A 12,902-nucleotide genomic window follows, 5' to 3' on the forward strand; every position below is an offset into this window, starting at 1 on the left:
CCCGCCCCGCTGCCCGGTGCTGCCCGCGGCCTGGGCCTCCGCCGCCGCCGCCCCGCCCCGCGGCCGCCATGCCGCACAGCTTCAAGCCCGGAGACCTCGTCTTCGCCAAGATGAAGGGCTACCCGCACTGGCCGGCCCGGGTGAGACCGCGGGACCGCGCCGGCGGGGGGACGCAGCGGGGAAGCGGGGGGGACGGAGCGGGGGGGCCGGGCCAGGCCGGAGATCCTGTACCGGAATGGAGGTCGTGTACCGGGATGAGGGGGCCGGTACCGGCGTGAGGACACGCACCGGCTCCTGTCGCGGGGTGGGGGGCCCGTACCGGGATGGGGATGCCATAACGGTGTTTGTACCGGGATGCGGTGTCCTGTCCCGGGATGGGGGACCTGGTACCAGGCACCTGTCCCGGGATGGGGGCCCGGTAGCGGCATGAGGGACTTGTGCCAGCACCCGTACTGCGATGGAGATCCCATAACGGCACCCATTCCGGGACGGGGACCTGGTACCGGCATGGAGCATCCCATACGGGGAGGGGATGGGGACCCGGTGCTGGCATGGGACGTCCCATACCGGGATGGGGGACCCATGTCGGTATCTGTCCTGGGATGGGCACCCGGTACCGGCATGAGAGGCTTGTACCAGCACCCGTACTGGGATGGGGAGTCCCGTACCGACATCCATACCGGGATGGGGAGTCCCATCCCAGCACCTGTACTGGGTTGGGATGTCCTGTACTGGAATGGGAGCTGTCATACCGGCAGCTGTACTGGAATGGGAGCTGTCATATTGGCACCTGTACTGGGATGGGAGCTGTCATACCGGCAGCTGTACTGGGATGGGAGCTGTCATACCGGCAGCTGTACTGGGATGGGAGCTGTCATACTGGCAGCTGGACTGGAATGGGAGCTGTCATACTAGCACCTGTACTGGGATGGGAGGTGTCCTACTGGCAGCTCTACTGGGATGAGAGCTGTCATACTGGCAGCTGTACTGGGATGGGGATCCAGTACCAGGACAGGGTGTCTCATACCAGGATGGGAGGTCCCATTCTAGCACCCATACTGGCATGGGGACCCAGTATGGGAATGGGGTGTCCTGTACTGGAATGGGGGACCCCATATTGGCAGCTGTACTGGGATGACAGCTCAGTACTGGCACAGAGATACCATATGGGCACCCATGCCAGAATGGGAGCCCAGTACCAGGATGGGGTCCCACACTGGGATGTGGGGTCCCACACCAGCACCCATAGTGGAACTGGGGTTTGATCCTGGGAGGGGGGGTGTCATGTTGGCACCTGTACCAGGATGGAGAAACCCAGACTGGGATCAGAGTCTGGGACTGGAATTGGGGTCCTGTGCTGGCACTTGTACTGGGAGGGGATCCATCACCAGGCTGGGGGTCCCATACTGGCACCCACGCTGGGGGGGAAATGAGGGGTCCCACACTGGTGCCTATACCTGGCAAGGGGTGGGGGAGACCTGGGGGACCCCTCACTAGGAGGGCATGTGACAACGCCGTGCAGGGGGACCCAGGACCCCCCTCCTGCCCCAATGGCACCCTGAGCCCTCCCTTTTCACCTGCATCCAGGGGAGACCCAGACCCCCTTGGGGTAACGGCTTGAGGCCTCAGCTCTGCTTCACCCACCAGGAACCCTGGCCTGGGGACCCTCTCTCCAGCTGGGGCGACCGCTGCCACCCCCTGTTGCACCCCAAGACTTCAGTGCTCCAAGCATCCCAGCCCCATGGGGGTGTCTCTGTCAGCCCCCCCCAGCCCCAACATCCTGGAGGAGTCCTGTCCTTCGCCCTCCATCCTCATCCTCCCACTGCCCAGCAGAGAACTGCCCTTCCAGAGACCCACTGCGGGGGACAGAGCTGGGCTCTGGGGCTCTGTCCCCTGTTGGGGACAGGGGGGACACACGCTGGGGACTCTGCCTGGCTGTGATGGGGAGGGAGGTTGCTGCTGCTGAGCGCTCGCGAGGTGCAGGATCGGAGGGTGCTGGTGCAGTTTGGGGGGTGCGGATGGGACGACGGAGCGTGCGTGGTGGGGGACAACTGGTCCCGCCGGCTGGGTGACAGCGTTGTGCCGTGGTGGTGCCTGGAGGAGGCCTGGAGGAGCGGGCAGAGCGGGGGCCGGTGTAGGACGCACTCACCGGGGGAGTGCGAGGCGGCTCGGGGGCTCGGCGGGGATCTGCGGTGCTCCCCGGGGGTCTGCGGTGCTCCCCGGCAGCAGCTGAGGGCGAGGCAGGTTCGTCTGCTGAAGGTGTCCGATGGGAAGAGACTGGCAGGTGGAAACCGTGTGGGATCGGGGCCGGCAGGTACCGGGGAGGCTCAGGGTGCCGGAGACGACGCTGCTTGGCCGCACCACGCCGTGAGATCTAGGATGCCGTCCCCGCGCTGTCGCGGCTGACCTGGTGCCGAGAGGACTCGGTCCTTCCAGGAGAGCCCTCGCGTTGCCGGCGTCTGCAGCCCCTCCTGCTTTAGCTCGCTTGCTTTTTTGGGGAAGACTCCCCCCGTACCCCGAAGACCTCCCCAGCACGCGGGGCAGCCCCTGCGCACCCCGAGGCTCCCGCCTGCGGCTCTGCCCGCAGCCCAGACCACGTGGAGCGGACAGACGGGCGCTGGAGCCGGCGCGTGGGAAGAAGACGGGGTGGCCCACGCGTCCCGCTGGCAGCGGGGCTTTTCCTGCGGCCGGTCTCCAGCCAGGAAGGACCCTCAGGCCGCCCTGTTGGAGCAATCGCCCCCCCACCCTGGGCTGGAGGGGGCTTCCCTCGGGCATCCCCCCCCCCGCGAGGCGGCCTGTGCGATGGATCTCTGGGGAGTAGCACAAGGCCCGCGTTTCCCTGGGCGTTGAGCCCGGCGGTGGAGAGACGACCTTGCGCCGAGCTCTAGCCGTAGAGCATCCGTGCCGGATCCCTTCTGTTACTCTTCTAGAGATCCCGCCGGGCCCTGACGCCACAGCGGGACTCTTGTGCGTAGCAAGGTCCCCGTCCGGGTGCTTTCTTGCCGTGCTTGCCTCCAAGCGGGTGCGGGTGCCGGAGGCCGACGCTGCTAGCCGGGGCTGACGTGTCTCGCAGAGGACGTGCTCAAGCCGCTCTCTCTGACCACCTCCTGCTTTGGGTTTCCTTTCAGATCGATGACATCGCGGACGGCGCTGTGAAACCCCCACCGAACAAGTACCCCATCTTCTTCTTCGGCACCCACGAGACGTAAGCGCTGCCTCGCTCCCCTCTCTGGGCTTTTGCCCTGCTGCCTCTGCTCCGGGCTCACCTCTGCTTTGTTTCTCTCCAGCGCCTTCTTGGGCCCTAAAGATCTCTTCCCTTATGAAAAATATAAAGACAAATATGGGAAACCAAACAAGAGAAAAGGCTTCAACGAGGGATTGTGGGAAATCCAGAACAACCCTCATGCCAGTTACAGTGCCCCTCCGGTGAGTGGGGGCCTCGCGTGGCGGGGGGGCAGCGAGGACGTGGGCTGCCGGCGCCTCCATCTCTCCTTTCCTCCGAGTCGCTCTCCTCCTTTTTCTGCTTCTCATTGCTACGGTGACTACGCGCTTCCAGCTCGCAGATCAGCTTTCTCAGGGTTGAAGTAGCTTCCTTTCCCTGCCCGCTCCCTTCTGAGGGAGTCAGCTCTCCTCCTCCTCTTCCTCCTCTGGAGGAAGATGCCTTTTCCCCATCTTTGAGGTGGAACCGGGGATGTGCTTTGTGCCGCTTGCCCAAAATCACGGAGGATTTCACTGTCAGAGCGAGAACTTGAGGCTTGCTCGTCCCCGGCTCCTGGACCTGTGCGTGGACTGTTGGGCAGTCCCCCTCTTCATCCATTTCTGAGATCCTGAGCCGAAAGCTGCTGGGCTGCTCCTTCAGCGGGCTTCAGAGCTGGCCAGGAGACGGCTCTTTGCTGTCACTTGCTTGCGTGGGCATTTCATAACCATAATTGTGTAATACAATTTATTGTATAGCGATCTTCAAAGAAGGCGTCCAAAGCATCTTCATAGGCAGTTGGTCTGAAGAGGCAGAGGAAGGTTTTTAAGGTGAGCTACAAGGTGGTCTGGAGGTAGGCAGGCTCAGGGAATGAGCCCCCCGGGCTCTGCCGCTGCCAGTGCAGGAGAGAGGATGTAGTTTGAGTAGCTGTGGGAGATGGTTGGACCCAAGACGGCAGATGTAGGGTAAGGTGAGACCACGGAGATGTTGGCAAACCTGGAGAACAACTTCAGCTTGTTGGGTGGGAGGTTGGTGATGGTGAGGGAGGCAGCACCCACTTTGTCCAGGGACCCCACCGCGAACTCCCAGCAGGGGTAAGAAACCTGTTGGTGAGGGGCTTACGGTGATTGAAGGACCGAGGCGATGCCAGTGGCCCCGGCAAGGCTGAGGGTTCACCAACGCCAACTGCGTCTTGTGGCCAAAATGCCTGGAGGAGCAGAAGAAGAGACTGAAGTAGAGGTCTCTTTAGGTTTTGAGACCTAAATGGAGTGAGGTGCCAGGACCAGTCAAGGACAAGGAGAGGCTTTCCAGCAGGAAGGCTCCAGCATTGGAAGAATCCCAGCTCTAGGAAACCCCTTGGGTGCGATGTCCTCGTGTGAGGAACCTCATGATGGGCTGGTGAGAAGCCAGGAGACCTTCCCTACGTGGGAGTGAGGGAACAGGACACAGCAGATCCCAGCCGGGAAGAGCGGTGGCCGCCACACCGGACTCCTCACGTGGACCTTTCCACTGGGGAAGGCGTGCGATGTGCTGTGGGGCGAAGCCATCTGAGAAGGAAGAGGCCCGACCCAAGTCGAGGGCTGGTGGCCAACCCACCGGAGGAGAACGGCTGCTCCCTGGTGCCGGAGGAGAGGCTGAACTGAGCCACCCAGCCCCGCTTGTCTGGCGCCGTTAGGGCTGGGGTCTGCTCACTCAGGAGGGGCTCTCAGGTCTAGGCTGCTCCAGGGGCCTTTGGCAGAGGGTGAGGATCAGGGGGAGAGGGGAGCGAGGCGGCAGCAGCGGGTGGAAGCTGAGCTGGGGGATCCAGAGGGAAGGTGTTGCTGGTGGTCTCGGGGTGGTGCGTGAGGGGCCTTGGGAAGGGGGTGCAGAGGAATTAGAAGGGGGTTGACTGAGCGTTGTTGGTGAAGGGCTGGTCATGTTGTCCGGAGCCACGCCGAAGGGTTCTGTGCCGGGAGGGGAGGCTGCCCCGCGCTCCTCTGCACATGCACCTCTCTGCTCAGCGCTGCCGTCCATTGCTCGTCACCCTTTTGTGCCCCTTATCCTCTTCCCCACGATGCGCTGCAGGCCCCTCGGGGCAATAACACAACTCTTGTCCCCGCTGTCTTTAGCCTGCGAGCTCCTCGGACAGCGATGTTCCCGAGAACGACCCGATGGGGGGAAGCGATGCAGGTGACGATGAGGAAGAGGCTGTCATGGCTGCAGTCGCCACGGAGAAAATGGAAAGCGATGAGGACTCGGATCGAGGCAGCGACCACAGCGGGCTCAAGAGAAAAGCGCTGGCTATGAAAGTGAGTGTGGGCTGAGGTGGTTCCCCGCGGTGGGGACGGGAGGGTGTCCTGGTCAGGAGGACACTGGTACGGTTGTTGGGTCCACCACTGGGCTGCAGGTTTTGTCCAGCATGCAGCACGCCAAACCCACTGCCACTGGAAATGGTGAAGAAACCAACTGCCTCTGGACTCTCCGGTGGGAAATGGGGTTCAGCGCGTGTTTGGGGGTCTCGCAGCTGTCTCACGTTGTCCTTGAGATGGTGGGATGGCCAAGTCCTGGTGTGCTGACAGAGCGCCTAGGGATATGGTGTAGTAGGGAAGTGTCAATGTTAGGTTAATGGTTGGACTGGATGATCTTCAAGGTCTTTTCCAACCTAGATGATTCTGTGGTTTTCAGCCCAGGAGCTGCACGGTTCTTCCCAGTGCACATGGCTGCTCTTGCAGGGCCAGTTGGGAAGAGTTGGACAAAGCCCCTTCCCGGCAAGCGGGTGGAGGGGGAGTGGGCTTCTCTCATGTTGTCACTTCTCATATATCAGATGCCAGTGGCAAAACGGCCTCGGAAATCCTCCAGTGACCTGGATCAGGGCAGCCCCTCCCTGACAGAAGAGGAGAACTCGGAAACGTCTTCTGAGTCGGAAAAAAACAGTGACCAGGTGAGAGGGTTTGGGATACGCTTGCATGGAGGCTGGCAGGGCAGTGGGGAAAGGGCTGGAGGAAGAGCATTGCTGTCTGGGGGGATAATGGCTTGAGGGAACCTGACTGGCTTCTGAAACCCTTGTGAGATGGTTCCCCATCTCTTCCTCTCTGTGTTTTCTTCCAGGACTTCACTCCTGAGAAGAAGCCAGTGGCCAGGGCTCCCCGGAGGATGCTGGCAGTGGGGAGGAAGAAGAAGGTAAAAGACCCCTACTCTGCAGTGCTGCAGGCTGGAGAGGAGTGTGGGGTCTGTGCTGCCTGGAGGGAGGCTGGGGGGTGGCAGGGCTCTGCCAGGGGCTGCGTGTAGGTTCAGCTCTAGGAGGAACCTCCTGAGGCCTCAGTGGCCCGGCCGGGCCCCGTGCTGCTGTGGTTTGGGGTACGCTGCTGAGCTGCTGCCACCCCCCTGTCCAACCCCACTCTGTGCCTGCAGAAAGTGGAGTCCGGCTCTGACTCAGACTCCAAAGTGGATTCGGATTCGGAAATGGGAAATGCGACTGTGGACATGACCAAGTCGGACTCCAACTCGGATTCAGACTCGGATGTGTCTGTGAAGAAGGCTCCCCGGGGCAGGAAGCCAGGTAACACTGAGGAAGCTTCTTCCACAACTGCTGGGCCACCGCTGGCTTCCTCGGGGGACTGGAGAGGGTGTGAGGTTGGGGGCTTCTGGGGTCTCCTTCTGCTGTGGACACCTTCCAGCCCATATCTGAACAGCCCTCTGCCCTCCCTCCTTTGGGGCTGTTTTAACAGAGGGACAACCAGGGCTCCTGCTCAACATCCCCCCGTTGTCTTGCAGCTGAGAAACCCCCTCCCAAGCCCCGTGGCAGGAAACCGAAGCCCGAGCGTGTCCCGACCAGCTCCAGCAGCGACAGGTGAGGTCAGCTGGGACATTGTCACCCTCGGGGTGGGTCGTCCGCCTGCCCTCGGCCCCAGGGGTGGGTCCGAGCGTCTCTGTCCTATGCAGTGACAGCGATAGCGACGTGGACCGCATCAGCGAGTGGAAGAGGCGAGATGAAGAACGACGGCGGGAGCTGGAGGAGAAGAGGAAGAGGGAGCAGGAGGAAGAGATCCGTCGGCTCCGGGAGCAGGAGAAGGAGGAGAAAGAGAAGAGGAAGGAGAAAGCAGAGAAGGGCGAGGAGGTGCACTCGGACTCAGACAGCAGTGCAGAGGATGAAGTGGCCAAAAAGGGGCGGAAAGGCCGGGCCAAGGCCCCGTCCTCCTCGGATTCTGAACTGGAGCTGGAGAAAGAGGTGAGTGCAGAGCCGTGGGGAGCTGGGAGCGGACAACAGCCCGTCATCTCCCTGCCAGGCCGGCAGGAACCTCCAGGAGTGGCAGGGACCTGTCTCGATCCTGCGTTATCCTGGGGTTGCCCACGCAGTGCTGGGAAGGGTTGTGTCTGTTGGCACATCCATGCCTTGCAAATGGGAGCTCTGCCCCTGGCCCGGGACGCCCTGTCCAGCTGTGGGTCTGGCATCTCCGTGATGTTTTCCTTCCCACCACAGTTATCAGATTGGCCCCGCTGCCCTCCCCAGAGCCTGGCAGAGCATCAGCCAGATTCAGCTGAGGCACAGGGAAGGGTTGCAGAGGGCTCTGGGGAACAGTGGTCAGAGGCCAGGTCTCCCTCTTAGCCTGGCGAGTTCCTCCCTGTGGAGGCTGAGCTGGGAAAGCAGCACAAAGATCCTGAGCTCTGGAAGGACACGTGGGTCTGCCAGTTGGGCACTGCAGGCTGGGGGTGGCCATGTGAGGTACCAGGATATTTACTTCTGGAGCAGCACACCGCTGTGCTGCAACCCCACTCTTTATTATCCCGCCTGGGGGATGCCCCTGCACCCAAAGCATCTCACAGCAGCGGTGTGATGGGTGCTGGCCGCTCGCGTTGCTGGATCGTGAAGGATCTGGAGCACGCGTCTGATGGGGAGCGGCTGAGGGAACTGGGGGGGTTTAGTCTGGAGAAGAGGAGGCTGAGGGGAGACCTCATGACCCTCTACAACTCCCTGAAAGAGAGGGGGGATGAGTCTCTTGAGCCAAGGACCCAGCGCCAGGCCAAGAGGGAATGGCCTCAAGCTGCGCCAGGGCAGGGTCAGACTGGCTCTTAGGAAGGATTTCTTTGCAGAAGGGGCTGTTGGGCGTTGGAATGGGCTGCCCAGGGCAGGGGGGGAGTCCCCATCCCTGGAGGGGTTGAAGAGTCGGGTTGACCCAGCGCTGAGGGATCTGGTGGAGTTGGGAACGGTCAGGGTGAGGTTCATGGTTGGACTGGAGGATCTTCAGGGTCTTTTCCAACCGAGATGATTCTGTGATTCTGTGATTGTGTGATCGTGCCCAGCTGTGGCCGTGGCACTGTCTCCCTCCCGCAGCGGGGAGGGCTCTGCCGCTCACGCCTGCATTGTTCTCTCCAAGGTAAAGAAGCCTGCGAAGAAGCAGCCCTCGGAGTTGTCAAGGAAACCAAATCAGAAGGAGAAGAGGGGCCGAGCAGAGGAGAAACCACGGAACAAGTCAGCAGCTCCCCTCCCCGCCTTGGCGCTTTCTTCTTGTGGGGACAGGCCCTCCCCGGCTGACACCCCGGCATGGGGATGGGGCTCCCGTGGAGGGGCCGGGCTCTCCCCTCCTGTCTCCTAGAACTGAAGGGGCTGGAGGAGGTGTTGGGGGGCACCAGCCTGAGCTTCCCTGGTGTTTTCTGTCTCGCAGGGGAAGATCTTTGGGATGTCGCTTTGAGGCTTTGCCTTTCTGCAATCCCAGGAAGCCAGGGCATGGGGGAGCTGCTGTCTCAGGGCTCCTGTCTGCCTGCGAGCTGGGAGATGGGTGTAAAAGCACGGGAGGAGCGTGGCAGGGCTCTGCTGCCTGGCTGGCACCATGGGGCAGGCTGGGGGGATGCACCAACATGTGCCATCATCCTTCTTGTTAGCCCAGCGGCGAGCAGGGGGTTTCAGCGGAACGATCTCTCCTCTTTCCTTTTCCTCCCACAGACCTTTGAAAGTGGAACGAGGCCGCAAGAAATCTGACCTGATCCCTGAAAGGAGGATGGAGAAGAAAAAGGGTGAGAGAGCTGTTGCTTGCCATCGCAGAGGGGAGGAGAGGGAGAGAAGGGATCCAGGGTTGGGTCCCCTATCCCAGGGAAGAAGAGATCTTTCCCACAGGGATCGGTGTGGTTGTGCTGGGGCCCTTCCCAGCACTGCTGTGGTCCCAGCATCACACTGGAAAGTATTCACAGGGTGTGCAGAGACAGTGAGCTTCCCTTTATACATCCCCTCCCTTGGCACACCCCAGCCCATCCTCTTCAGAGAGGCCCCAGGGGCTGTGTTTGACCTTGGAGATGCAGGAGGAAACCAAACCCTTGCTGGGGGAGAGGTCCTGGGCTCCGGGCAGTGCCGTGCTCTCCTCCTGTGGCCTCATGCCTCGGCCTGTCTCTCTTGCTGCCCCAGAGCCCACAGTCGAAGAGAAACTGCAGAAACTTCACAGCGAGATCAAGTTTGCCCTGAAGGTGGATAACCCGGTGAGTGCCCCAGAGCGTTGGCCTGGCCTGGGAGCTCCCTGCTCGTCCTGTCCTTGGCCACGGCGTGAGCCTTACCCAGCCCTGGTACCTGGCTGAGCTTCCTCTTGCCTTTGTGGGTGTTGGGTGGCATTAGGGGACCGTGCTCCACGCAGCGCTGCCCCTAGGGAGACTTCCAGGCAGCTTCTGAGCTTGGTGCCATCCTTGCAGGACATCAAGCGGTGTCTGAATGCACTAGAGGAGCTGGGCACGCTCCAGGTCACCTCTCACATCCTCCAGAAGCACACCGACGTGGTGGCTACGCTGAAGAAGGTAGGGCAGGGGGCTGAGTCCCTCCCCGGAGGGAGCGAAGGGCCTGTTTGGGCCATCCCAGCTCTAAGGGTGTCCCCTCCTCCCTCTTTCTGGGGCAGATCCGTCGCTATAAAGCAAACAAGGACGTGATGGAGAAAGCTGCCGAAGTCTACACCCGGTTGAAGTCACGTGTCCTGGGACCAAAGATGGAGGCGATCCAGAAAGCCAACAAAGCCGGGCCTGAGAAGGACAAGGGGGAGGCGGAGAAGGGCCAGGAGAAGCTGTCGGGAGGGGAGACACGGAACGAGAAGGGGGAAGAGGAGACGAATGCTGGTAACGCTCCCTGCACGCCTCGGGGTGGTTCCCTGCTCTGTCTGGGCACATTGCGATCCCGGGGCCCTTCCTGGGGCACGTCCCGTCCTGCTGGGGACCGGGGACACGAGCAGGGGCGGCTCTTGGCCTCGGTGGTGGGGAAGGGGGATCAGCAGCCGCGCGTGGCACCTCCAGTCCCTTGTTTGTTGGGGTGCCAAGAGTGGGAAAGGACCGAGTATCGAACACTCGCAGCAGTGAGAGCAGAGGGCAAAGCTCCACGCCCACGCCCTGGCTTTGGGTGCCTCTGGGCTGATTTTTGGGCCAGGATGGCTCCTCGCTGCCAGCTTGAACGCTGGTTCGAGGCACCGGGGAGATGGAGGAATGCGGAGACGCCCTTGGATGCCGGCACCGGCTCTTGCGCAGGCGGCTGGTGACTGGGATCTTCCACCCTGGTAACCGGGTCCCTGTCTGGGGACGTCCTGGTGATGCTGCAAGAGCCTTCCCCGAGGAGCTGATGGGGAAAATCCACTCTGACGCGTCTCTGGGCTTGGCGATGGGGTCTTTGGGGGGGTTTTGGGGGCCCTTCTCGTAGCTGTCGGGGTCAGGCTGGGGTCCCCTCGCTCTTGGCTGGGTGGCCCTTGGCAGGATGGGGACAACGTGTGGCTGTGGGTCCGTAGCGGGCCCAGCCCCTCGCGGGTGGGGATGGATGAGGTCCAAGCACGGCGACCTGAGTGTCTGAGCCTTTCTCTTCCCTTTAGACTTGTCGGGTCCTGTGAATGGTGAATCCCTGTCCCAAAAAACAGAGGGCACAGAGGAGAAGGACAAAAGCCAAGGGTCAGGAGCTGGGGAGCCAGAGGCGTCCGCCGAGGAGCCCCACAACAAGTGAGTGTGTGGGGGGCAGAGCTGGGAGTGCGGGAGCTCCCCTCGATCTGATGCACGTGGATGATTTCGGGGTTGTGTCGGGCTTTTCCCAGCTCGGGAAGGAGCGTGGGGTGCGGGAGAGGGGCAGCCGCGGGCAGGGGAAGGCAGAGAGGGGGGGGAGACGCCTGCTGAGGCGCCTCTGCTCTCCCCAGCAGCGTGCAGGACTATCCCAAGGCCGAGCGAGCCGGACCGGAGCGGGAGAGGGCTCGCGGGGAGTCAGAGGCTGTGGATGACGTGGAGGAGAGCTGAGGACGCGGCTCCCGCCTGGAGCAGGAGGAGGTGGAGGGGCTGTGACGGGAGAGACCGGCCTCTGCCTCGTCCCCTGCTTGAGTTACTTCACTAAGTCACGCAGTAGCTGATGTCCTAGGTCTTGTCCTGTGCCCCCGGCCCCGCGAAAGCACCGACCGCGGCGGGGGCTGTGCTGGTTGTCTGTATTTGTTCCCCCCTCCCCCCCCTCTTTTTTTTTTTTCTTTTTTTTTTTTTTGTTTTTTGTTTTGTTTTGCCCTCCTACCTAATTTCTTGTGATTTCAACCGACATGAAATGAATATAAAGGGTTTTTTAATGAAAAACACAAGGAGCCCTAGTGTCTGTTTCTTGAGGAATTGCTGGGATCAGGGGAGGGCAGGAGCGTCCCCCCAGCACTGGAAAACACCCCCATGGGTCCCTCCCTTCCCTCGGGCCCTGCCCCACCCTACGAGCCAGGACCAGGCACCCATGGGTGGCCCTGGCAAGGGGAGCGGGACAGGGCGAACCCGGGCTCTGCCTCGGTCACGGGGGCTTCTCCCTGCTGCCCCCTTTCCCCACCATCATCTTCTCTCCAGCCAGAGGCGGCTGCTGGAGCCGAGTCCCTCTGTTCCAGGGGCAGCAACGGGGCTGGGCACCAGCTTTTGGGTTAAAAACAATAAAAATTGTGTGTTCTCTCCTAACTCACCCAGGGAGGGACTGAACCGTGGCAGCATCCTGCCTTGTGCTGGGCAGCATCTTTGGCTGTTTGTCTGCTCTTTTGCAAAGATCCGAAGCTTTTGTACGTGTAAAATAAAGATGTTCCCAGCTCAACCAGACGCTGCGTCCTCGAGTCGTGTTTGTGCCGTGGCGGCGGGAGGATGCCCCGACCCCGCTTGGAGGCTGCTGTTGCCGTAACTCTGCCCTGGGGACAGTTTTGTTGGGGTTTTTTTTTTGTTTGGTTTTTGTTTTTTTCCAGGACTGATTTCATGCTCCAGCCCTCCATAAACAAAACCCAAATAAAACCCAAAAAAAAAAGCCCCGTGTGCCTCTTGCCCAACTGCCAGGAAGCAGGAGGCAGGGGGAGAGAGATGGGGGGAGATGGGTGCAGCTGCCGGGTGCAGGGCTGGGGGCTCAGCACCTTCCTCAAGCTGGGGAGACGTGGGGGCAACGCAGACCCCGATGTGGGGGGAAGGTGGTTGGGGACACGGGGATGTGTCACCGCGCCCCTGGAGGGGCTGGTTAAGCCCTGCACTGCCCCAGCAAGGGGCTTGTGTGATCCATCGCCCTTGTCAGGGGGATTTAAAGGTGGATATAAGGTCTGTGCCCCCCTCCCCAAACTCCCCCCTGGCCTTTGGCTCTTGCAGCCCCCATGGTTGCAGATGGCAGCACCGCAGTGGGGGAAGGAAAAACACCAAGACACAGATGTGAACGTGAGCAGAATCATGTTGGTGCCACTGAGAACGCAGCAGCCTTCTGGACCCTCGCACGGCCCCGGGGGTTGGCCATGGCTGG

General features: G+C 61.6%; 1 protein-coding gene across 4 annotated transcripts; it reads left to right on the plus strand.

Moving 5' to 3' along the window:
* On the plus strand, window positions 1-12,226 carry HDGFL2 (HDGF like 2). 4 transcript variants are annotated; one of them, XM_074851925.1, is made up of 16 exons: window positions 1-140; window positions 3,129-3,205; window positions 3,288-3,426; window positions 5,305-5,484; window positions 6,000-6,116; window positions 6,284-6,355; window positions 6,587-6,734; window positions 6,950-7,025; window positions 7,118-7,403; window positions 8,551-8,645; window positions 9,117-9,187; window positions 9,573-9,643; window positions 9,851-9,952; window positions 10,051-10,264; window positions 11,002-11,125; window positions 11,317-12,226. In XM_074851925.1, exons 1-16 carry the CDS (start codon window positions 69-71, stop codon window positions 11,411-11,413), a joined length of 1,941 nt encoding a protein of 646 aa, XP_074708026.1. In that variant the 5' UTR covers window positions 1-68; the 3' UTR covers window positions 11,414-12,226. The 4 variants fall into 4 exon arrangements, with proteins under 4 accessions (XP_074708026.1, XP_074708027.1, XP_074708028.1 ...); XM_074851926.1 differs by having other exon boundaries at window positions 11,320-12,226; XM_074851927.1 differs by lacking the exons at window positions 3,129-3,205; window positions 3,288-3,426 and having other exon boundaries at window positions 12-140.
* Window positions 12,227-12,902: the final 676 nt, after the last annotated feature.

Source organism: Strix uralensis, chromosome 27, assembly GCF_047716275.1.
Source record: "Strix uralensis isolate ZFMK-TIS-50842 chromosome 27, bStrUra1, whole genome shotgun sequence".
NCBI classification, from domain to species: domain Eukaryota; kingdom Metazoa; phylum Chordata; class Aves; order Strigiformes; family Strigidae; genus Strix; species Strix uralensis.